We start from the raw sequence: 25,309 nt of genomic DNA, 5'->3' as shown, positions 1-25,309 counted from the left end.
AGTTTCCATTCTAGAATCTGGAAACAGGGCCTTTTCTCCTAACTGGTATCACAATTGTTATTTAATACAACTTTCACTCTTCTATATAAATTCTGTCTTAAAGTCCAGCGGCCTCCATTTTCTGCACAGAAACATCCGTTTTCAAAACCCCAATTTTTATTTTTATTGTTCGTTAACAAAATCTTTTGGGTTTTCTGGGCAAATAAACGTATCTTGTCTGTATAATTCACTCTTATTTCTACAGCACTTTTATTGTTATTATCTTAAAAATGCAGCCATTCACAACACTCAAGAACCCTATAAACAAAAGGATAAGAATTGAACACATTAGAGAAGAGATACCCATGTGGAAGAGAAAGTTACGTGTTCAGAAGAGAAGCAATAAATCAGTGAACAGAGCCATAGTGATGACAATATATTATGATCAAAGACATTCTATTAAATTCATCCCTTGGTGTGCTCAGGAAAACTCAATCCACCCACTAATTGTATCATCATAGGAAATGTATCAGAGTTAAACAGACCAGGACTTAAAAGACTATTGTGGCAGACTAGAGAGACTCAACTCCACTGAACCAATGGCAGGAGAGTTTTTAAACCAGGGTGAGTTAGTAGAAGAGTTCCGGATGACATTATCGGAGACGTTGGTCCGTGGGGTGGATCTGGTGCTGGGGACCATTTCTGAGTTTTCAAGTGTTTTTCTCTGTGATTCGACCGTCTGCGTTTGCTCTTCAGCGTCCCTATTGTCAGAGACCTGGAGCTGAGAAGCTTCCCCTTGCCGTGTTTTTAATTCGGAGAAGCTTTCTAGGTCCTCGAGAAAGACATTCCTGGCCTACAAAGCTGGCCAGAGGTCAGGACAGTATTAAATACAGTTCAGAGAGGCGAGCGAGTAACTTACAAGACTTTCCATAGTGAAAAAGGGACTTAGAGCCAGGAGAGACAGCCTCAGGGTTAAGAGCACTTGCTGCTGTTGGGGAAGACCAGAGTTTGGTTCCCAGCACCCACATTAGGAGGGTCACAGCTGCCTGGAACGCTAGCCCCAGGGGATCTGACGCCTTCTTCCACCTCCTAGGGTACCCCACACACAGGTGCAAAGACACACATACACACATAAATAAAAACAAAATAAATATTTAAAAAAAAAACAAAACACAGAGTGATTGGGACTGGAGAGGCGGCTCGGTAGTTAAAAGCTCTAGCCACCCAGGTTCTAGTCCCAGCGCCCATAACCACAGCCGTCTGTGACATGAGTTGCAGATGCCCTCTTCTTGCCTGCTCAGGCACCCATGTGATGCACAGACACTCATTCAACCAAAGCATTCATATACATAATGTAAAAGAAAACAATTAAAAGGCATTCTTGTTCAGTACATTACAGGAAATTGCTAAGCTATTGAAATCAAAACAGCCAATATTCAAGGAACTTAAGACATCAATTCACCTCTCTCAGCGGTCACCCTGCAAGCTCAGCGGGTCACTCATCAGCTACTCGATGTAGCTACCCTTCTGAATTATTATACCCAAGAAGTCTGCTTACATGGCACTCTCAGAAAAATACTTAGAATAGGAAAATCATGGGAAAAAAACCAATGGTGTGACTGCACTAGAAACAGTCTGAGTAATTGTCCACGTGTTTCTATTCTGAGAATCAGTTTTTTTCTTGTTGATTCAGAGCGGCACAAGATTAAAGGAACCTCAAAAAAGTCTTTGAACTCAGCCTGGAAGTCTCCTGGCACATGATCTGCTTTCTGTTGCTGTAACAGAGTATCTGAGACTTGGGAACTTATGAAGAAAAGAAGTACATTTAGGCTCTCAGTCCAAGCATGATGTTGGCAGTCCACTGCTTGGAATTCATGGTGAAAACTGGGAGTGCAAGTATGTATGTGTAAAAGACAAAATAGGAGAACAGCCCCCGCCCCTTGTAACAACTCACTCTAGTGGTGACTGACCCAGATGCATGAAAGTGAGAACTCCTGCCACCAGAACTAACCCAGGTCCATGAAAGTGTTAATTCAGTCATGAGCGCTCCGTTCCATAATCAAACACTGTCCCTTAGGCCTTACCTCTCAACACCGCCACACCGAAAGATTAAGGTTCCAACACACAAACTTTGGGGGTATGTGGAAAGTAGATGAAGTAAGGAGTGAATGTGTATTTTTCCACATGGACGTTGGCTGTGTCAGAAATCACCTCACACCCTTGAGAATGACAAGGCCTTCTTTCTGTCAGGCTTAAGGGGATGTCCAGGACTTCTCCTGGTCTGAGTACAAATGTTGAGAGAGTGTACAGAAGTTATCAATCATAGCTTCATCCTCTTGTATGACTGTAGCCAGGGACTCCTCACTACAGAGACCTCGTACCAAGAACAGCTAAACCTGCCTCCTTGTTCATCTGTATACCAGAAACCTACGTCCTTGTTCAGCCATATACCATAAACCCACCTCCATGTTCATCTGTTTACCATAAACCCACCTCCATGTTCATCTGTTTACCATGAACCCACCTCCATGTTCATCTGTTTACCATAAACCCACCTTCTTGTTCATCTGTACACCATGAACCCACCTCCATGTTCATCTGTACACCATGAACCCACCTCCATGTTCATCTGTACACCATGAACCCACCTCCATGTTCATCTGTACACCATGAACCCACCTCCATGTTCATCTGCACACCATAAACCCACCTTCTTGTTCATCTGTTTACCATAAACCCACCTCCATGTTCATCTGTTTACCATAAACCCACCTCCATGTTCATCTGTTTACCATAAGCCCACCTTCTTGTTCATCTGTACACCATAAACCTCAGCTCCAACCCCCCCTCCAAAAAAATTCAGGCAATGTATAGCATAGACAACTAATAATCACCAACAGATAGTGTATGTTGAACACTGCACATGAAATACCTGTGTAAATTATTAAAACTATGCAAGTGATGTGGTACTGAGTAAATTATTAAAACCATGCAAGTGATGTGGTATTACACTCAGCTTTTGGATGGACTTTTGAGATAAAGAAAAGTTTAAAACCCAGTCAAGAAAGATAGAAGCTGGGTGGTGGTGGTACATGCCTTTTTTGTTGTTGTTGTTTTGTTTTTCGAGACAGGGTTTCTCTATGAAGATTGTGCCTTTCCTGGATCTCGATCTGTAGACCAGGCTGGCCTCGAACTCACAAAGATCCGCCTGGCTCTGCCTCCCAAGTGCTGGGATTAAAGGCGTGCACCACCACTGCCCGGCTAGGTGGCATATGCCTTTAATCCCAGGCAGAGGCAGGCTGATCTCTGTGAGTTCGAGGCCAGCCTGATCTACAGAATGAATTCTAGGACAGACAAAGCTATACAGAGAAACTCTGTCTTGAAAAAACAAAACTAAATAAATAAATAAATAAATAAATAAATAAATAAATAAATGTAAAAGATAAGTTATCTCAACAGTCTCTCTGCAGCTACATTTCTAGACATTATCTCATCTGAGAGACTGGAGTGCTTGTGGAGACACTTGCTTGTAACGGGATTTTTAAAATGACACCCACAATTCATCACTTCTCAGTGACAGTGTGGTTTCACACAAAGCCAACTTTGTTCCACATACTGACAGGTTCTGTTGCCACAGCCTAAGAAGTCAGACCAGAGAGTACTAGATAATGAAATATCAAAGAGTCACCAGCTCGGTGCAGATAATTACAATAAGGTGGTGTGGTGAATTCTCTCTGGTTCTTTGTCTTAGGCCCTAAGATGGCCACGCTATGATCCTTGACAAAAGGTGGGCTTGTCTCTGACAAGCTGCTTTTCATTCCTAAGGCTGCAGGCAAATTAAAGGAAAAATGTAAAGTGGGCCAGGACTGGAGTGTCAGGGTAAGTGTTTTCTGAAGGACACTGGGACCCAAGCAAAATCATGCTGTCTAGAAGAGAATTTACTTTCTTGCAGGTATGCCAAACACAGCTATTGCTGTTCATACAAGGAGCAAAACAAGCCAATGAGACCAATGCTCGTCTCCCCACAGTGAGATAAGTGGGTAGACAGCATGATAACGTGGAGAAGGAAAAGCTCCTCCAGTGGCCGTCATTGGGCTTTCTGCTGAAGCTCCATGGAGAAGATATTACATACCCCGAATCCTCCCTTTTAGAAAGTGTCAATCAACCACACTGCCAACTAGTTACCGCTCTGTGTAGCAGAGCCAGGCAATGAACAGGATGATCTCTGAGTAACCGTTCTTTGAGTTATAATTTAAAGACCAAAGAAGACCTCTCCCCACATACTGTTACTTCCTCTGTGAATATGACCTAGTACCCAGACAAGCAGCACCCACAAGTATTTATTCACCCACCCACAGCCAGCCTGACATAGGGGAACCAAGCAGGAAAAAACATTAAAAATAAAGCATTAAAGTCACACAGATTGGCCAGGAGCATCCTTAGACGCAAAAGAGGTAAAAGACGAAACAGGAAGAAGACAACGAAGATGCCCAGAGCTTAGCAAGGGCTCACTCATATCAGAACGCACCAATGCCAACATTTTAGTGTTTACCCAATTAGAACGCACCCATGCCAACATTTTAGTGTTATCCAATCAGAACGCACCAATGCCAACATTTTAGTGTTATCCAATCAGAATGCACCAATGCCAATATTTTAGTATTATCCAATCAGAATGCACCCACGCCAACATTTTAGTATTATCCAATCAGAATGCATGCCTGCCAATATTTTAGTGTTATCCAATCAGAACACACCCATGCCAATATTTTAGTATTATCCAATCAGAATGCACCCATGCCAACATTTTAGTGTTTATCCAATCAGAATGCACCCATGCCAAAATTTTAGTGTTTATCCAATCAGAATGCATGCCTGCCAATATTTTAGTGTTTATTCAAAACTAAACACATGCTCACTGTTGCTTATGTCATTCACCACACGGTTTTTATTTGATTGGGAAAGAAAACCAACTTCTGAGACATGACAGAATTCTTGGCACATTCCATGTCAATTTCCTCCAATGTGAAGCAGATGGCAGACACCCGCTTTTCAAGCTCCTCCATCCTTACCCAGGTCCAGGTGTAACGAGTCCCAAAACTTTCACAGCGGTGGGAGCTCAGCTTGAGGGAGTAGAGGACTAGGCACGTAAAGCAGGTGGAGAGTTCTGCTTAAAGTACATGAGGTCCTGGGTTTGAATCTCAGAGAGGGAGGAAGGAGAGGAAGAGGAGGAGAAGGAGGAAGAGGAAGAGACACCTAAATTCACAAAGTAGGGCACGGCAGAGCTGGCATATCGTAGGAAGTCCAACTGTCTGGCACTTTATCGATCTACCTTCTACCATGTCGGTCATTGATCAGATTTCTTTGGGACTGAGTGGGGAGGGGCATTTCTCCCTGTGGAAGTGGGAAGCTGCATAAGCCAGAACGAGCAATCCCAAATTATGGTGACAATAACTTTGGAGTATTTTGGAGCATTTGGAGTCTCCTGTCTAAATGCCAACACCTTGGTCTGAAATCATTTCAGGGGTTGCTTAGTTTAGAGCTCTAGTCTCAAGAAATTCTGAATCTGTAGAAAATCGCCGGATTGTTCAGCTCCTCAGAAACTGTTGGAGATAAAACACAATCTACAGGCCTTGTTTTTTGCTTTCTTTGACACAAACAAGACGTTTTAGAAGTTTCCGTTATCTAAAATCCCAAACACCAGGTGTCTATAAATATTTATTAAAGAGATCACACAGTGCACAGCCAGACTGAGCGAGGGAGAAGCGCGTCTTTGGACTCCTTCCTTCTCAGCGCACAGCATGCTTATTCCAGACGCTCTGTTCCAGTCGGAAGCCTTTCTGACCCTCCCTACCAGGGGTTTCAATACAGAGAAACACCTGCCTCCAAGCTTCCCAGGGGCTTCTTCCCCAGACCACAGATCTGACGCTGGGGATCTTCCAGAGAGGAGGGCAGGCAAAAGACAGAGTGACTGACAGAAGAAATCCAGCTGCCGGAGGCTTTTCTAGTCTTAAGTGAGCAGCTAAGCTTCTGCCTCGAACACTGGCTTCTCCATCTGGTTGAATTTTCTTGGGCAGCGTGCGGATGGAAGCAGGGTGGTGAGGAGCTATACGCCGCTTAGCGGGATCCGGCTTAGCCAACGCTAGAATGTGCAGTTGTATACTACCCTTCCCTCAAGAGGAACTTTTCACTGAAATCATATAAAGCATATTTTTTTGAAACTGTAAATTTTAAAACTGAGCAGCAGTTTTACTATCCTTACAACTCATGTTTTCATTTTTCTTATAGGGACCCTACTGTGTATATGTTTTATATAATTTAATAAATCTAAACGATTTCATGGTCTTTTATATCAATATCTATGTCTCTGCTCTATAATCAGCTTAGTCAGTCTGCCATGTGTTTCAACTAAAATGTCTACTCCAGTCATTATAATTTTAGTGAAACTGGCTAAACAATGCTGAAATACACACTTTTCACATGCAGTTTTTCCCTGCTTTTGAATAATTTTGCTTAGGATAAATTAAATATCTAAAGAGATAATTAAATATCCTGTTCCCCACAGCATCAAACACAGATACATGCTACCAACATTTAAGTGCAGAAAGGTCTCGCCAAGGTCTGCTCACCTTACACATTACATGAAAACAGCTCATTTCCAGAAAGTGTCTTCATCCGGTTTGAGTTTTCAAGTCTTTAATTATAAGTCGAGTGGATATTTACTATCATATTGATACTATACACATAGGATTTCAGGGTGTCCGAGCGCCCATTACTTCAGTTTCACCCCAGAAATTTGAGGAGCTATAAATCACTGCAGGAGATCCTGTAACCAAAGACAGTACCAGTAAAGCTCCATGCTGGATCCAAAGCCCAGGGGGTGATGCTGTAGAGAGATGCTGAACTAGCAGAGTGGGAAAGTGCTGTGAAGACAGTGGGGGTGGGGGTGGGGTGGGGGACTAGCTTGAGCTCAGCAGCATGTTTAAACTGAACTAAAATGTGCAACCTCCTTGCTCAAAGCCAGGCAGCTGGCCAGCAGCACAGTTCAGATGCATACCAAGGTCCGGTGAGTCTTGGTCCTACTTTTGCATTGTGTGTGAGGGGTGGGGGTGGGAGCATGCATGCAATGTGCGCATGCACAGGTGAAGACTCGAAGCGGATGCCTGATGTCTTTCCGGATTGCTCTCCAGTTTATTTATGTACTGAAGCAGGGGCTCATGTTGAGCCTAGAACTCACTGATTCTGGTTAGCCTAGCTGACTAGCTTGCCTCAGGCATTCCCTATCTCTGCCTCCTGAGTTCTTGGATTACAGGTGGTCACCAAACCTGCCGGACTTTTTTTGTGGGTTCTGGTATCCTAAACCCCAGTCCTCAGACTTGCACAAATATCCACTGGGCCCTCTCCCAACCCATATCATCATATTGTTCAGTAGACAAATAATTTCTAGTTTTCAAAATTTTATGTTAGCCTTCATATATATTTGGGTGGTTTTTTTGTACATTGTCATGGGTTATATTGCCATTTCAATGGCTATTTCTATTTATAAAACTACTATTATATATGACATTATATAATTACACTATAAAATTCTATTACTACTTATATTATTATGAAAGTATTTCAATTACTCAATTTGACAAATGATAAGCCTTTACACCAGAACTTTACTCAAATGAAACTAATGGAATGTGCAGGCCAGGTTTCAAACTGTGGTTCGAACCCTGTCTTTCTGCTCTTTCTGCATCTACAGCAGCTGACGCTGAACTGTAGAGTCCACTGACTGAATATGACAGCCAAGTGATAGGAAGACATCATTCAGAGAAGTTGCATATGATTTAAAACAACATGGCACTCAGTCTCAGAATAAAAAAAAAAACCCATGAAGGGCAGTACACTAAGAGGTAGACAAGCTAGTTCAAACACTAGTCCTGCCCCAAACTTGGCATGGCTCTGCTGTGAGAGCCTCAGCAGCACATTCTTTTCATTTTTAAAATGAAGAAGTTAAAGTCCATTATGGAAATGACCTCATATATGGTGTGATATAAAACTAGACAGCACAATTGACCCCTGTCAGCTTGACACATGAACACATCACCACTAAACCGTAACCTTTTCTTTCTTGTTCATCCCCAAGATGGGATGTTAATATTAATATCACAATATAAAACATCCCAACTTTTAAAAGTCCCGCTATCTTTAAAAATTAAAACACTTTAAAATTTTAGTCTCTTTAAAAAATACTGAAAGTCTTTTTCAAAGTTCAAAGTTTCTTGAAAATATCCAAAGTTTCTCTAAGACAGCCAAAGTCTCTCTAAAATTCCAAATTACCTGTAAAATTCCAAAGACTCTCTAAAACCCCAAAGTCTTTTAATTGTGGGCTCCTGTAAAATAAGTTACATGCTTTCTTACTCCCAGAGGGAAGAATGAGGTACACAGTCACAATCAAACCAAAGCAAAACCAAACTCCAACAGTGTGAAGCCCAGTGTGAGACTCCAGGGGCTCACTTGTGATCCTCTGGGTTCCGAAGGGTTTGGGTGGCCACCCACAGAACACACACACAGCTTGCCTCCTCAGCTCAGGCTGGCTCTACTCCACAGCTTCTGCTTTCCTTGGCAGTCATCCCATGGTATGGACACCTCCAAATTTTGGGGGTCTCCACTGTAACTGCACCTACCAATAGCCTGCCCTGGACCCTCTTCTGGTACTCTGACCCTGCTACATGGTGCCAAGCCTCAACTTCTCTCCATAATCCCTTCAATCCTGGGGCTTCTATTTCAACTCAGGCTTCGTGTTGAGCAGTGTCCTGGCCTTTCATGGTGGGAAACCTCAGCTGCTCCTCGTGACCCCTCCATGAATTTGAATCACAGTTCAATCCTACAGAAGAAAGCTAGCTCAGTGAAAGTCAGGATAAAGGGAAACAAACAAACAAACAAAACACCTTCTTGAATCTGTAGAAAGGCCTGTTGCAGAAGGAGCTCATAGTGTTCTAACATTTGCTCCTCTGAAATAGCAAAGGTGTTAGTAAGCAATAAGGAAATGACCAGGGCGCCCAAGAGGCTTTACTCTAAAACCCAGGCTACTATTGTAGGTCTTAAATACCAGCTCTGAGGTCGAGTGCCTTCAGGAAGGTGTAGCCGGCAGTCGTGTCTAAAGGGAGGGGTAAAGTGGGCTAGAAGTCGACAATGAGACAGAATCAATCCTTCCTGAAAACAGTGAACGGACACTTGTGTGCCAGCTCATCTTTTTCAAGTTTGTGTCACTCTTTGTAGAAACTGGTGATAGTCAGCATGCCTCTCTAGAGGGTCTGGTCGAAATGAAAGAAAAATTGAACCCCCTTTGTGTCTTGATGACAAAATAGTGGGATAGATAAGTACTGTATGTGAGAATTCACAGAATCGGAAATTTCTCTTTTTCTAGTAAATGGGTTCTAGATATGTGCACTGAAGGAGATAAACAAAAAAACAAACAAAAAACCCCAAACCAAAACAAAACAGGGAAGGCCCACATGTCAAGAATGGACTGAAGCCCTCATGGGCAACACAGGATACCTATCAAAAGGAGCTAAAGTAGGGCCTTGGGGCTGATTGAGGCAAAACTGGTTTGACGGATTCCATGTGCACAGAAGTAGGAGGGAACTTCCGGCAGCTGAGAGCGTGAGAAACGGTGGTATTTCGTCGGTTGGGGTCAGGTAAGAGGAGGGGTGACAGCTAAGTCATCTGCAAGTGCTGACCGAAAAACCCCAGTTTAAATGAAAACCAACCAACCAGTTTGAATAGAGCGGAAACTTCTCTTAATAACCTAGAGTACATTTCCAAAGCAACACCAGGTCGTGACCTTCGTAGGTGGTGTAAGGTCAGTCTTGAACTTTAGACAGGTGTATTGGTTAGAAAAATGGAGGATATGAACTTCCCCTTGAAGACCAGGTCCTGTTTTTGGCCCCATATTTTATGTTGCTTCATCTTTGAGACGTTAAGGGAAAAGAAAACTAATATGGTCAAATGCAATTGACCCTCAGCATGTGGATGCCCACTCCCATAGACAAACCTCCTTCCCAACTCTCTTCCTGGACCAGAGCATAGGAAGCTATGGATAGTTGTCCTTACCCTGACCCCGGCACCCCGAAACTATTATTTCCTCATCACTGCCCAGCCTAAATCTCAACCTTGCTACCACTGGCAAACAATACCAAGTGCTTCTAGATAAATAACTAACAAAGAGCTGACCAGGCTTTCCTTTCCAGCCTTTTTTCCTTTGTTTGTTTATTTTGTTTCGGTGGGGTAGAGTTGAATACGGAGCCCAGGGTTTCTCGCATGCTCAACAAGCACTCTACACTGAGCCCCTCTGGTTCTCCCTGATTGATATTATTATGGCACAATTCTAACTGTACTATTTGGGCCTTGCAAGAGGTTTAAAAGTGTTTGAAATCAAAGCATGCAGGGTTTTTTTGGGGGGGTTAAAACCTATTTTCTATGTCCCTGTGCTTTTCCTGTGTGATTTTTTTTAATGTTTACTTATTTGTGTCTTTGTTTCCTAAGAGAATTTCAGAGGAGTGACTCTAGCAGTGGCTGACGTGAGAACTGCCAAGGAAGACTGAGAAGTAGACATCCCACAAAGATTCTGTTCTGGACTAGAATCTTTGGGCGTGAGGGGTGGAGGAGCAGAGGCACCAAGAATTTGTAAATTTCCCCACTGCTAAATATTTATGGGCTAGTACACAAAGATGGAGGATCCAGGGATGACATACAAAGATGGAGAGGCCAGGGCTGATACACAAAGATGGAGGATCCAGGGCTGACACACAAAGATGGAGGAGCCAGGGCTGACACACAAAGATGGAGAGGCCAGGGCTGACACACAAAGATGGAGGAGCCAGGGCTGACGCACAAAGATGGAGAGGCCAGGGCTGACGCACAAAGATGGAGGAGCCAGGGCTGACGCACAAAGATGGAGAGGCCAGGGCTGACACACAAAGATGGAGGAGCCAGGGCTGACACACAAAGATGGAGGAGCCAGGGCTGACGCACAAAGACTGCTCACCTAAGACATTTGGAAGTTCTCCTGAGAACCGAGAACCTCTCCCTGTGCCCAGGAAGAACCGCTACATTCGGAGGCAGTCTGTGTTCCCCGTATTAGAATCCAACTGTAGGACAATGCATCCATTTTTTTAAAAAAACAGAGTTTCATCAAAAGGCAAGCTAGGACTGTCAGGTTCTAAATAATAAGAACCATAATAATAAGAAGGACATACTAAGAACCATGAGATACATAATTTCCATATAAACACATGGATAGTGACATCATTTCCATATAAACACATGGATAGTGACTCAGAGAGATCTCCTGACACAGCAAATTAAAATAAAACCCTTGACCCACTCCACCAGCTTCCTACTTTGTTTCTTTTCTGCTCTAGAGGGACATCCCTATGTCTGTGAACTTCCCATACCACCAGCACGTTCATTAGCACCCTCTGAACGGTCTGCAACGCCCTTCTCTCATCCCACCTCCAAAGCCGATCTCCAAACCCTTCCGTCAGAAACCTTTTAAAAGGTGGAGACTTCTGCTTGCTCTTCTCCATGTACTTAGTTACCCCCTCAATGTGGCACGGTGTCTGGACGTCCATGTAATTATGGTGAGAGATAATAAGACAGGTGCACCAGGTCAGAAGGTAGACCAGGGCTCATTTTTCTTATTTTGTGCGTTCTATTTTCACTCCATGCCCCTGAAGTGATGTGGAGATAATCGCTCCACTTGACAGGGTTTGTTGGTTGATTGTTAAGGAGGGTGGAACAGTCAAAGCAAAACATAATTGTGATATTTAAGATAGTGTCTTGGCATAAAATAGACGTTCCTTGACTATTAGTGCCCCGCTTCATTAGATTTAAACCTATTTTGCTTCTTTTAGGATGTTGGATGGTAGATGGTATCTCACAGTGTCCCTACTCCCAGGGGGAAAATGAGCATGGCGGCTGTTAGAACGTTTACCAGCTTCTCCTAACAGGCTTTTCAGATAAAGTTAGGTTTAGGCATTCCGGTATGTGCAGTTTAACACCAAGCATCAGAAGCATAGAGTCTATCAGGCATACACACTTCACGTCACAGCCACCCTAGGTTTACTTGTGGCCATGTAAGTAGATGCGTGAATTTTGGTAACAAGGAAAATTAAGTACAACATTTCCAGAATCGGCCCCCAGTACTTCTGATAATTCAGCCACAGCTCTCTTCCTTTGTCTTACTCATAGACGGGACGACTCTGAGGCCACTTGAGATAGTGGAAACACTAGAGGAAAGGTGCCTGGTCCCTTTCATGAGTGCAAAGAGCATACCTCCTCCACCGGTCTCAGCCAACTCACAGCACGTTGTAAATGGACCTTTACCAGACCAGCCACTCTGAGATGCTGTGCTGGCTTATCCTGATTAGCACATCTCACGGTGCATAAGTGAGAACCCCTGGCCCTGCTCTGGGGCTGAGGACAGACATTCTGGTCCTGTCGCGCCCACACATCCGGTTAGCCGCTCCTAGAGTGCAGACATTCTGGTCCCACACATCTCGTTCCCACACATCTCGTGAGCCGCTCCTAGAGTGCAGTCTATGCCTGACCCCGGCTGAAGGTCTAGCCTAGTCTCCTCTCTATCCTGCCCTTTCTGCTCCTCCGCCAATTTCGTGAGTCTCTAATCTCCCTCCCAGAGACAATCACTTGTCTTGGCTCCCAGCTCAGGGTAGATTTTTAAAAACATATATCACATTATAATTTATGGCAAATAGCCATTGACACGTGCCTCCCCTGACAGCTCTTTCTTTGATTTCCAACATGTATTTACAACGGATGACATTTAGCAGCGAGTTCATGCCTATTAAAGGAGCGCCTGTCACATGGGCCCTGCCTTGAGCCATTTAAAGTCCGTGCTATAAGATTCTGCAGAATGATTTTGATAAAACCTTGTGACTGTATCATTTACAAGCAGGTTCTACCATTATCTGCTTTGTAGGCCTTTCCGGTCTTCTCCAGTCACGTCCATCTTAATGCTTTTAGTTAGAAATGCCCAAAAGAAGCCTAGCGCAAGTCACACTTCTAATATGCGAAATTAACATGCTCATCCCAACGTAGTTTACATATTATTTTTTTTTTTTAGACTAAATCTTCTAAATGTGGCCTGCCCGTTGGCCACCCATGTCTCTCCAGATCAGAAGGCAATGCAGCAGCACAGCCCCCCTTCACACAGCACCATCTTGGTGGAGCCAACGTGAAGGAAGGCGTCCTTCCGAGTCCACTGTCCCCGGTGGTGCTCTCTCCAGCCGGGCTTGGCTGTCGCGTGGGCTAGCCGGAGGGTACCAGCCCTCCTGGCCAGCCCCGCGTGGTGGGCGATCGGAGGCACGGGCTGTGGGCGGGACCCCGGGAGCAGCGCGCCCCGGGGCTGCTGCGGCCACCGGAGCACGGGTGCAGCTGTCCCCTGCGCCCGCGCCCACCCCCGCCCGCACCGCGGAGCCCCGGAAGCGGCGGGATTTCCTGTGCCCGCCCCGCGCCGGCCGCCGTCGCCTGTCGCTGGCTGTGCGGTCCGCGGGCTCGGCCGCGCCGGCCGGGAGGCAGCACCAAGGGGGCCGAGCCCGGGTGAGTGGGGCCGGGGCGCGGGCGGGCGCACTGGGGTGGGGGAGCCGGCCTGGCCGTGGGGACGGTGGCCTCGATGCTTGCGTGCCCGGTCCCGCTGCTGTCACTGGCGCGGACGCCCGCGGCACCCGGCTCGCGGAAACCTGTTTTCTGGCCCCGCTGTGCCGGCTCCGGTTCTGCCGCGCTTCTGAAATCTGACCCTCCCCGGGGTGCTGTGACCCGGAGAGAAGAAACCTTACTCGCTGCGGGCTCCAGGCCCCGGCTGTGCCACACCCGCGGAGGGGCCACTGGAGCCACTCTTGTCCCTGTGCCCTTGGGCCACTCTTGGATACCACGGCCCTATCTCTGTCCAACAGAACCCGCTGCAAAAAACTTCTTTCTGCGGGTGCCCTGCCTCCCAGATGCATAAGCAAACAAAAAAGGAAAGCCCAAGAACCTGGGCTTGGGATCCAGCTCGGGATCATTCTGAACTAGGGAAAAGGAAGGGAAGAAACAGGTTAAGGCTGCAGCTAGGGGCTGGCCCTGTCACGATCTCCTTAGGGAATGCAGGCAGGTGACAGTTATCCACACCTTCCTTTGCTGTTTGGACAGCGTTTCCAAAGGTTTTTCTGTCGCCGTCCAGCCGGCCCAGTGGGCTCTTCAGAAAGGCTTCCGCCGAGGACTTTTCTGCCGAGAGATAGATGATAGGGAAATGGGTTTGAGACAGGTGTCCAGGTACTGCGCCGGACATGAGACCTGTTGGAGTGCTTGCCCAGGCAGCCAGAGAACAAGGAAGGCTTAAGGTGAAGAAGGGCAGTTGGTGCCCCGGGCATTTAAAAGTGAAAAGAACACAGGGGCTGAAATTCAGAGGACAGCTAAAATTGAAGTTTCCCCCTTATTCCCACTCTAGTCTCTATTCCTTTCTCATGAGAAGTCTCTGAAGGGGAGAACACACAAACTGGTTATCAGTCCAGGATGTATCCGTGAGGCTCCAAAGTCATCTTTGGGCTTAGAAATCTTTTGTCAATGAAAAATAGACCAGGAAGTAAGCCGCCGGGGTCAGTGGGAGCCTTTCCCAGCCTCCTGGGTAATTGAATGACCACGGGAGCCAAAATAGTTACCAAAACCCTGACCCCTTCTTGGGAGATTTTTGGTGGCTCTGTCTACTTGAGCATTGAATAAGAATCACAAAAATAGATGGCCAAGCAGGAAGTTTTTCTGCAGTCATTCTCAAATGGGACCTGTCTTGTTCTAATGTTCAAAGAGGAGTGCAAGCTTGGTCATATGCTCTGTGGGACTGAGTCTTAAAAAAAAATGAAACAAAACAACAAAACAAAAAAACTAACTCACCTAAATCTCTTTATTGTGCCCCAAACCCATTTCTTCTGTTTTGTACACAGAGATGTTTACGGGTGGTGTGACTGGTCAGCCTTCTGTTGCTTGACAAGCCAAAACTGTGTCCAGTGATTTTAGCTTTTCTAGGGGCTGTGTTTCCTATCCCTTTCTTGACTTGAATTTCTTCCAATGAACAAATCCTGGCTTCTGCGTACGATTCTTGGAGTTGGATACATTTTTTTTTTTTAAATAATGTCCTGTGACTAGTGCCTGTCAAACAAGTGTGTCTTTGCATTTCAGACCACGGGGCTGCTAATTCCCCCAAAGGTTGTATTAATAACACTGCTTCCCTGGCTCCCATCTCTTGTCCACGCTCTGTTCTTTCCTCCTTCTCCAATTAAACTTCAGCCCCTCGCTGGCCTGCAGTTTCACCTCTCAGTTAGGGCCATGCTGGGTACTCAGACCTCACTTTCCAGCTCGCCAGGTTACTTGTCTTGCCGCTGTGTGTCTACCAGTTCTCATTTCCTGCGTTAAGAGTGACAGATCATATGTCCCTTCGCTGAGGCTTTTCTTAAGGGAGACGCTATCTGGTTCAGCATCTGAAAGAAAGAACAGGTGCTCATGACAGGCCACACCCCCCGGTGGGACTTCTAAATCAGTTGATGAGATCGTAATTTGTGGCACAGATTCTCCAGGTATGACCGCACCCATCTTTGCTGAAGGCATTTCTTCCTGCATTTCCCCCACATTTACTGCACTTTGAGTGATAGAAATACAATGATAGAAAACTCAAGGACAAGCCTTTGGGTTTTCAGGATTGTTCTTTTATTTCTAAGTGAAGTTCTTGCAGTCCTCGGGGATGTTCTGTTTATAGCATGAGGTCCCCAAAATGAAAGCGCTTTGACTGTGTAGCCCCGGTCAGTTCCTTAGTTCCTCCAGGAAGGTGTTGGCTCACACCATGAACCAATGATGAGCTTTGTAAGTTCGTCTTCTGCCGGGCTCCTCTTACTGTTTCATCCTTGGCCGTGGGAACTGTCCTCGGAAATGACCTTTGGCGTGTCACCCCATTCTGTAGCTGCTGTTGGCGTGTTCCAGGTCACAGTCTGTACTTGCTGCAGAAATGCTTTCTGAACAGACGGCAGCCCTGGGAGCAGGATGGGAGTCGGCGAGCGTACAGCTGGGTGGAGCAGAGCCCCAGGTGGACAGAGGAAACCGGGAAGGCCCGTGGAGAACAGCACCAGGGCCCCTGGAGCACCTTCACTGTGGTCCTGAAGAGGAGCCACTGTCCCTTCAGGAGAAGGGTAAGAACACAGAGGGTGTTTCGGAAGCACTAGAAGTCTTCCAGTCTCTGCTCAAAAAGTGGCATGAAAAATCCCTAACCTGGCCTGGAATCTTATTAGTTGGAGGCTAAGGTAGGAGGATTGCCATAAGACCCAGGCCAGCCTGAGCTACATAGCGTGACTCTGTCTCAAGCAATAATAGTAACTCTAATGGCCCTGGACTGAAGGGCACACCCCATACCGCATACAGCCTGTTTTTCCTGGGCTCTGCTGTCCAGTACACAGTGAGGTCCTGCATTTTCCAAACTGTGAATGGGCTTCTTCTGTTTCTCACATAGTCTTCCCTCCTACATGCAAGTGCATAATTAATGGTTTTGAATGTGGGAGACTCAGGAAGTGCTAGAGACTCGTTCCTGTTGGAGAACACGGCCAATAATATGTACTTTACTTGACAAGTATCCAGCACTGTCCACTCAAACGACAGTTCTTCTAACCGAATGTCCCTAAATCCTTACAGAACACTTTGAGTGGAGGCCTCTACGTCTATAGGTATGCATTTGAGTTTTTACCAGTGAGCATAGACTGAGAAGATGCACGCATGGGTCCCGGTACACACTGGGAAAGCTGCGTAGTTCATCTCTAATGGTTCCTCTTTCCCCTGACCAGCTCAGTCTACTCCCTGGGTTCCTGCCGTCCCCCAGGAGGGGAACACTGGAGACTGGGAAATGGCAGCTGCCCTCCTTGCAGCCGGATCCCAGGTGAGCTCTGCTCCCCTTGTTCTCTCCAAGGTGGGGCCAGTCGCCTTTCCATAGCTTTGGCATCATCCCTCTGGATATAGTGCTCATACCATGAGCACTAGTGGTATGCTTATAACCAAATAGGTTCTGCTTCTAAGGGATGTATCATGGATTTGTCATCTGTGGGATGGGTGGGGAAGTTCAGAATAACTAACTTCTTTTGAGAAGAAAATCTGAAATCATGCATGAGAGTGCCTGCCTGTAATTCCCGTTACCAAGAAGGCTGAGGCACAAGTGTTGTCTGAGCCCAAAAATTTGGGGCCAGTCTGTGTAGCATGGTAAGACCTGATCTCAAAAAAAAATAAAATAGAAAAAAGAAAAAAATCCTGGAAAAAGTAAGAAAAGAGGGCCCAAGGAAAGCTTGGAAGAGCATAAAGTAGACAGGGTTGTGTAGAGTGTGGAGCTTTTAGGGAAGAGAAGAAAGGGAGGAAGAATGCAAAGAACCAGAAAGAGAGCACAAGTCTAGAGACTAGCTACGGCAAGAGCAGCGTCAGCAATAGAGACACCTGCAGAGCGTTTATCATGCGTCCTCTTTTCTATTCACTTTATATATACTATGTGACATGAGAACGAAGCAAGCCTTCCATTTTATTTCGAGAACATTGGGGCAGAGAGAGATGGAGGCCTTTGGATAATACCACTGGTAAGCGGTAGAGCTAACAATCGTCTGGCTCCAGATTTGGGGCTTAACCACTGTCCCTAGCTGTCATCAGCATACCAGGGAAGTAAGCGCGTTTTGTTCGTATCATGTTGTGTTGACAGAAAAGGTCAACTGGAGGAAGGAGGCTGTGGTACAGTCTACGGGAAAGAATGAGGAGGTAAGAGGAGACTGAGTAGATGCCTATAGTTAAAGAGGGAGTGATGCGGTGGTCACGTCTCTGACTTCTCACGGTCTCTCGCGGGAACATTATCCTCACTCCGTCCTTGGCCTCCTTTCTTTACCCTTTTTCTCTCTACCAAAGCTGTGGGCCTTGCCTAGGGACCTGTTGGCATCTTTTCCTGGGTCCTCTCTCACCCTCCTTCCTGGACTACCTCAGCCTTTCAGAGTGGGATCGGATTTTCCATCAGGGCAGCTGCTGACAGACAACCCTCTGTCTTGTTTCAGGGCCTGGTAACCATCAAGGATGTGTCACTGTGCTTCTCTCAGGAGGAGTGGCGGAGCCTGGATCCCTCTCAGACAGACTTTTATGGAGAATACGTCATGCAGGAAAATTGCGGGATTGTCGTCTCTCTGAGTAAGCAGGACCTCCCTCTTCCTGAAAGGCTGTTCCCTGGGAGGACGGGACCACCTGCTGGATAGTGCCTGCCTGGGGGGCTTTCCTTGGCAGGGGCTCTGCCTAGGCTTCCGCCAAAGAAAGAATATTGGAGCTAAGCCCGAAAGAGTTGAAGCAAGGGATCCTTTTAAAAAATAATGCTAAACTATGGAGTGAAAACTTGAAGTTCATCTTGGGTAGGAATGTGAGGCTTCTTAGAGAGCAGAGAAGGGACAGTTGGAGCTAGGTCCCTGGGAACAGGAGCATCACCCTGGGGAGGTGAGGGTGCTGCAGGTGGAACTTACGGTGGGTCTGAGGGATAGTCATGACCAGAATGGACATGGCCTGGGAGGACTTGAGTGGGAGAGACCTGGTTCGTTGAGAAAGAGCATGGGGTTTTCTAGGGAAAGGAAGAGGGACTTAACGGAAGTGACGGGAGGCTTGTGTCTGACTCTTCTGCCCTGGCATCCCAAAGAGGAACAAGGAAGCGGTTTTGTCCATTAGTACAGAATTGCTGTTGAACTAAGCTGGCGCGTGTCTGTTCCCTTTTTCCATTGGCAGGGTTTCCGATCCCCAAACTGGACATGCTTTCTCAGCTAGAGGGAGGAGAAGAGCAATGGGTCCCTGACCCCCAGGACTTAGAAGGGAGGGATATCCTGAAGGTCACATACACAGGTGAGGACCTAGAAGTTCTCTCTTGCCCTGTCGTCTTTACTGTGTCTCTAAACAAAAAGTTCAGAGTTCTTTTTTTTTTTTTTTTTCCCAAAAGCAAGGCTGGGGTGCAGAAGGTGTGGAAGGCAGACTCTGAAGTCAGGCTGTGTGGGCTTGAATCATAGGCTATTGGTGAAATCATTAAGGCCACTCCATGTAGTTAAAAGGGAGGTTTATTTTGTGGGGTAACTCACAAGTGAAGGGATAGGTAACAGGGTCTGGGAAAGGTGTGGCGCAGTCCGGCGGTATTCTCTGGAGAACTCTGCTCGGTCTACCTCCAGCGTCCAGGGTCCAGAAACCAAGAGAGACGTCGCATCCGGATCTTGGGTCTTCAGGGTGCTCTCTCGGCCCCGCCTTGTAGGCGTGACAGTTACCGAAGGCTCAATGGGGGTTGGAACTTCCCGATCAAAGCTGGAATGGCTACCCACTACAGTCGGCCATACCTGTGAGACCTCATTTCTAAGTGATTACAGTTAAATATGTTAACACCTGAGAGCAAAAGGTTGTCAAAGCACATAAGAGGCACCTGATGAGAGTTGTTATTGTTGGTCAGCATCCAAGTCATTGTAGAGATGTCTTCTAAATATGTCTGTTTTCTGGGGGGAGGTGGTTTGAGACAGGGTTTCTCTGTGTATTTTTGGTGCCTGTCCTGGATCTCGTTCTGTAGACCAGGCTGGCCTCGAACTCACAGAGATACGCCTGGCTCTGTGCTGGGATTAAAGGCATGCACCACCACAGCCTGGCCCAGGACTCTACTTTTAAGAATGGTATTCTTCCTTCCCCATAGGAGACGGAAGTGAACATGAGGGTGATACTCCTGAACTAGAGGCAGAACCTCCCAGAATGTTATCCAGTGTATCTGAAGATACTGTTCCCTGGAATCCAGGGCAGGAGCCGAGCTGGGAGTCCATGCCCAGGGGCTCCAGGGGAATGCTCCTAAGACCACCCTTTCTTCAGGAAGACAGCTTCTCAAGCCTTCTGTGTAGCTCGGGGATGGATTCTCTCTTAAAGCCCCATACGTGCCCTCAGTGTGGGAAACAGTTTGTATGGGGCTCCCACCTCGCCAGGCACCAGCAGACACACACTGGAGAGAGGCCCTACAGCTGCCTCAAGTGTGAGAAAAGCTTTGGGCGAAGGCATCACCTGATCAGGCACCAGAAGACCCATCTACGTGACAAGCCAAGCAGGTGTTCTGAGTGTGGCAAGAATTTTCGATGCAACTCCCATCTGGCCAGTCACCAGAGAGTGCACGCGGAAGGCAAGTCCTACAAGGGCCAAGAGGTCGGAGAGAGCCCTGCAGCTGGGAAACAGCAGCCTGCCCCCCCAGTGCCAAAGTGCCACGTGTGCACCGAATGTGGGAAGAGCTTCGGCCGAAGGCACCACCTTGTGAGACACTGGCTGACCCACACCGGGGAGAAACCCTTCCATTGCCCGCGCTGTGAGAAGAGCTTTGGCCGGAAGCACCACCTGGACCGGCACCTGCTGACCCACCAGGGACAGAGCCCCGGGAGCAGCTGGGACAGAGGGACATCTGTCTTTTGAAACCTGTGTCTTCTGTAGCTATGGTCAAATCTGTCAGCCGGTGCTGCCAGCAGCCACTGCCAGAGCTGCCTCTGGTGGCCGGAGTGTGTCTTGACAGTTCGTATGAAAACAGAATTCCTTGGGCAAAATTTTGGGGAACAGTGCAAAGTGTGTGTGTGTGTGTGTGTGTGTGTGTGTGTGTGTGTGTGTGCGCGCGCGTGTGTGTGACTATTCAGTTTGAACCCACTGTCAAGGGTCCAGTGGAACCAGCAGTGAGGGGTGAGGTCCGTTCTCATTGGTTGGAGTCTATGCCGTATCAGTTCCTAAATATTTACACATCACCCTTGTGTGCTGATTGTGTTCCCTCTACAGAGAGGGAGAGTGAAAGGGGCCATGTCAGTATACCAAGGGCTCTGAGAACTTCCATAGTCAATTGCTCAGTGTCTGTTAATGCAATGTCTCCTACATTTATCTGGCCTCAGTATCTATTTCATATCCTCACATGTGACTCTGTGAAACGTACTTCTGTAAGCACTGTGTTAAAAAAGTAACGAGGAAACAGGAAAGAGACGGTGACTAGGCGCTCAGAGTCCCCATTTTTATCTATGAAAGCAAGGAGGACAACATTGTTGTGTGGGTCTGTCACCTTCCCCATCACTACATGCCTCTCACCCTACCTCTGAAAAATACAGTGACCTTTCACTCCCTATTCCTAGACCACTCACTCATTCTGCACACACCACACACACACACACACACATCACACACAACACACACATCACACACACCACATACCACACACACACACACACCACACACACACACACACACACACACACACACACACACACACACACACACACACACAGAGCTGAGATCAGGTTACAAAGCTAAAGGATGGACCTTACACCCCCAAGTAACCCAGGCCCACACGAAGGAAAAAACTGTCCCCTTGAACACAGCCTTCCCTTCCTGTTTTGGTGTCTGTGTGGATACGGGTGCAGGGTCTTTAAAGAGAGCATGCTCAGTGCAGACTGTACAAGCTAGGTTTTCTAGGAATTGTGTTCTAGAGATAAGAGTAGTGGGGATGGTGTGAGTTTTGGTTTTGTTTAAAGGTATTCTGAGTGGTAAAGGGAGTCGTGGCAGAATAGTACCATGATGGCTTAAGTTGTGTACGAAGTTTTCCCCAGTATTCCCGCGATATAGACAGTTGTGGATTTGTGTATCTAGGTCTGAATCTCTGAGATGAAATTATTTTCTCCTGCAGAGGTGGAAAGACACACGGTGTTTTGTTGTTGTTGTTGACTTCAAGGGAGGTGACGGAGGCTTGTGCTGAGTGCAATTTTGTCTTGTTTTAAGTGCTAGAAAATTAGGACAGGAATCGCAGCATTGGAAGTTACTACCATCATTCTTGTTTGAATTTCATAGCTTCATCAAAGGGAAAAACTGGTGTTGAGCATCTCATTCTCCCAGGAAAAAGAACTTTAGGGCAAAGGGCTGTAGCTCAGCTGGGCAGCTGATGAGAATAACGAGCTTTCCAATAGTGTTCCTCCTTGTTCTGGGAAGGGCTTCACACCGAGACTCTTGACTCTAAGGTTCGCTGCCTGCACCAGGGCTCCTACCAACTCTGTCGGTTCATGAGTTGGCCACTGTTTGTCTTTTTGGTGGTTGTATTAATACCAATCTTACAACGTACAACTGATCTTCCATATAAGAGAAGTTTGGAATTAGGGGGGAAGAAGAGCAAAGAGCGTGAAAGTGGGTATTTTTCTCTTCAAGGCTTATATGCTGGGTTTTGTAATCCCCCCCCCAAGATATTCATTTCTCAAACACAGTTGGAATTAGCCAGAGAAGCAGGAGGAAGTGATTTGCAGCAATCTAGTTAATGAGGGCTCTGCTCAGGAAGAGCTGGGTGAAGTCATTTTGCTGACTAGGCATTCTGGTTACTTGAGCATCCCAGCCCCTGACTCTCTCCTGCTGCTGAGAATAGCCTTCCTTCTTGAACTGGAATGTGTTTCTCTTGCTTACATTCTGATAAATTAAGCAAAATATGGACAGCCCTTTGCAAGCAGGCCTTACCCTAGGCTCCAGGAACGGGATCGGTTTAGAGTCAGTATTAAGAGAATGAGAAAAACCTCCCACTTGAATACAAATATTTAAGATAAGTCAATTCTGTGCAAAGCCCTCTGTAACAGAACATGTTTCAGATTACGGATCCATTGAGCATCTTATGGAAACCAGAATTTACTTTGCAGAAAAGTAGACGTTTACGGTTCACTCATTTGCATGTGCATTAAGCGGACTTAGTTCCGCCCGTGGAATCTTTCAACTGGAGTAAGAGAAAGGGGGAAAGCTCATTGTGGTGTCTCACACCTGTGATCCCAGCACTTGGGAGGCAGAGGCAGTTGGATCTCTAAGTTCTAGGTCAGCCAAGGCTATGTCGTGGGATCCTGTTTAAAAGTCAGAAGGCATTTATTCCTTTCTGACTCGTGATTGTTGTATAGATACCCATGCCAAGAATTACAAGGCAAGATTCAGGAAATACTGTAAGGACTGAAACACTAGAAGGCACCAAGAGAGGAGGGCAGAGCCGGGCCTGTAATGCCTGGGATCTGCTTACACGACACTCTGTTCTTAGGGAACCCTGGCACACTCACAGCTCCGCTCGCACACCTGGTTTTAAGGAGGTGTGGCAGTTACCTTCCGTCCTATCAGATTATGCCTTGTGATAACCACACTGAACCTCCAACCTTTTCTCTGTCTTAGTAATTGCAGGGACAGAAAGTGGAGCCCTCAAAGTGTAGGTGCGGCTACAGCACCCCGCTGCAAGGCGGCATGGGATTGAAGGGCTTTGTGCCATAGGAAGGGTCCTTTGGCTCATTTCGGATGTGTTGCTATCTTTTCTACCTCGGTCCAATACCACCTCCTTTGGACAAATAATAAAACAAGCAACAGCCACTAAATGAGTGACTATGTCTGTTCCGCACCCCCGCCCCCAGGAAACTTTCCACAGCCTCAAACTTTTCACCTTCTCCACTCTTGTGCCTCATCACCACACTATCCCCTTAAATTTTTAAAGTTTTATGTATATGAGTATGAACGTATGTACGTATGTGCACCACATGTATGTCTGAATGTCTGATGCCCTCGGAGGTCAGACGTGGGCAACGGATATCCCAGAACTGTTATTATGGATGATTGTGAACCAACTACCACGTGGGTGCTGGGAATGGAATCTGTGTCCTCTGCAAGAGCAACAAGCGCTCTTAAAGGTGGAGCCATCTTTCCGGACCCCCACACTAGCCCTCTTAAATAAAACGTTTCAGTGTTCTCTCTGGGCCAGCTGTAAAATAGGGTGGTCTGTCTGGAGGAGCTGTTGTGCTTTGTCATTTGCTGTGTGTCTTCAGTACTCTGGGCATCTGCCCCTTTTCCTTCTCCTGGAGAACCCTCACACAGCACACTGCAGCCCAAGGGGTTTTGCCTTCCCAAGGCTCTTTGCATTTTAAACCACATTGGTAGCGTTTGTGTCTTGCTAGAGAGATGCTATACTTTCAGGGGAGGTATAGGGACCACAGTTTCGGACAAAGCCTCTCCCTTCCCAACACTCCTACAAGTAACCCACTGTTTCCTCTTTCCACCAAGGGCAGTAGGAACCCTGCCCCAGACCTAGAGGTCCCTTCTGTCCCCTTTTCAGGTGATCACACTGAATGGGGCTGGGTGAGACTGGGCTGGTAAAACTCCATCTTTCCTTGTGTGCTCTACCGCACTGCGCTTCTCAAAATGTAGTCTTTGGCTGGGCAGTGGTGGCGTAACCTTTAATCCCAGCACTCAGGGGGCAGAGGCAGGAGGATCTCTGTGAGCTGGAGGCCAGCCTGGTCTACAGAGTGAGTTCCAGGACAGGATTCAAAGCTACACAGAGAAACCCTGTCTCGAAAAAGTAGTCTTTGAGGTTAACGACCGGTTTTTTAGCATGCCCTCCAGAATTGAGACCCATTGGCTGGAGATTAAGATTTCATCCAAGCAGCGACGCTTCACCCTTTAAGTGGAATGTCACACTCAGGAGGCTCGTCTGGGTTCTGCCCCTACTTTCTTCCCTCGCTCCCAGAGAACGAGAGCTAGTCGTCAACACCTGAAACGCCAACCTCCCGTAATTGACTGGGACTGGGGATTTCAAGATCTCATTATTTCACACTGAAAACAAAACAAACAAACGAACGAACCAAAAACCGCTTGGGTCCACACCTCAGGCTCCGCCCCTCTTTCTTATCACCACTTCTGTCCCCCACAAGCCGCACACTCCCTGCTCCTTCTCACTTCTGTTTGGTTGGGTTTTGTTTTGAGCAACCCCACCCTTTCCCAAAGGTATTCATTCCGCCCTGTGTCTGTCTCCGAGATCCTAGTTTCTCTCTCAAGTTTCCGGCTAACTCCACTCCATCATGCTCCCCTCTGTCCCTCTGCCTACTGCACCGTATCATCTTTAACTCTCTGCCGCGCTGTGGTCCACCCATCTTTCCACTCCTTTCCCTAAATTCTTGGCTCGACTACAGCTACTCTTCTCCCCGCTCCCTTCTCTCTCCATGTCCTTCCCTCTTCTCTCTACTGTATTCAAAATCCACAGTGCGCCACCACCATCCCACTGTTTGCCTCCACCTGCAGGATCTAGCCCTTTACTCCTTTCCCCAGATACTTTTCTTAATGCACATTCTACCTTTTTTTTTGGGGGGGGGGTAATTGGCCCTGTGTTTCCTGAGCCTCCAACTGTCTCAATTCGGGTAGGTAGGGCGGCCATATGACGATGACGTAACGCGCCCTGCTCTAAGTTTCTGTTCCCCATTCATGGCTCCAA

At 46.9% G+C, this 25,309-nt stretch overlaps 1 protein-coding gene across 6 annotated transcripts; it reads left to right on the top strand.

Annotated features, from left to right (window-relative positions):
• The first annotated feature begins 13,478 nt into the window (after positions 1–13,478).
• Positions 13,479–23,801, top strand: Znf641 (zinc finger protein 641). 6 transcript variants are annotated; one of them, XM_052748830.1, is made up of 7 exons: positions 16,182–16,202; positions 16,848–16,939; positions 17,547–17,621; positions 17,741–17,796; positions 18,084–18,213; positions 18,793–18,906; positions 19,730–23,801. In XM_052748830.1, exons 5-7 carry the CDS (start codon positions 18,180–18,182, stop codon positions 20,482–20,484), a joined length of 903 nt encoding a protein of 300 aa, XP_052604790.1. In that variant the 5' UTR covers positions 16,182–16,202; positions 16,848–16,939; positions 17,547–17,621; positions 17,741–17,796; positions 18,084–18,179; the 3' UTR covers positions 20,485–23,801. The 6 variants fall into 6 exon arrangements, with proteins under 6 accessions (XP_052604785.1, XP_052604789.1, XP_052604787.1 ...); XM_052748825.1 differs by lacking the exons at positions 17,547–17,621; positions 17,741–17,796 and adding an exon at positions 13,479–13,590 and having other exon boundaries at positions 15,977–16,202; XM_052748827.1 differs by lacking the exons at positions 17,547–17,621; positions 17,741–17,796 and adding an exon at positions 13,486–13,590 and having other exon boundaries at positions 15,997–16,202.
• Positions 23,802–25,309: the final 1,508 nt, after the last annotated feature.

Source organism: Peromyscus californicus, unplaced genomic scaffold (assembly GCF_007827085.1).
Source record: "Peromyscus californicus insignis strain IS unplaced genomic scaffold, ASM782708v3 Scaffold_20__1_contigs__length_68692818, whole genome shotgun sequence".
Taxonomy (NCBI): domain Eukaryota; kingdom Metazoa; phylum Chordata; class Mammalia; order Rodentia; family Cricetidae; genus Peromyscus; species Peromyscus californicus.
Note: the sequence above shows the minus strand (reverse complement) of the source record. Positions and strands in the feature narration are given on the sequence as shown.

What these genes read in the sequence shown, in the direction of transcription:
- Znf641 (XM_052748825.1), top strand. Translation starts at nt 16,022, where the DNA reads ATGCTTTCTGAACAGACGGCAGCCCTGGGAGCAGGATGGGAGTCGGCG. An exon ending in ACTGTCCCTTCAGGAGAAGG is followed by an intron (nt 16,203 to 16,847) that starts GTAAGAACACAG and finishes TCCCCTGACCAG; the next exon opens with CTCAGTCTACTCCCTGGGTT. An exon ending in TCCTTGCAGCCGGATCCCAG is followed by an intron (nt 16,940 to 18,083) that starts GTGAGCTCTGCT and finishes GTCTTGTTTCAG; the next exon opens with GGCCTGGTAACCATCAAGGA.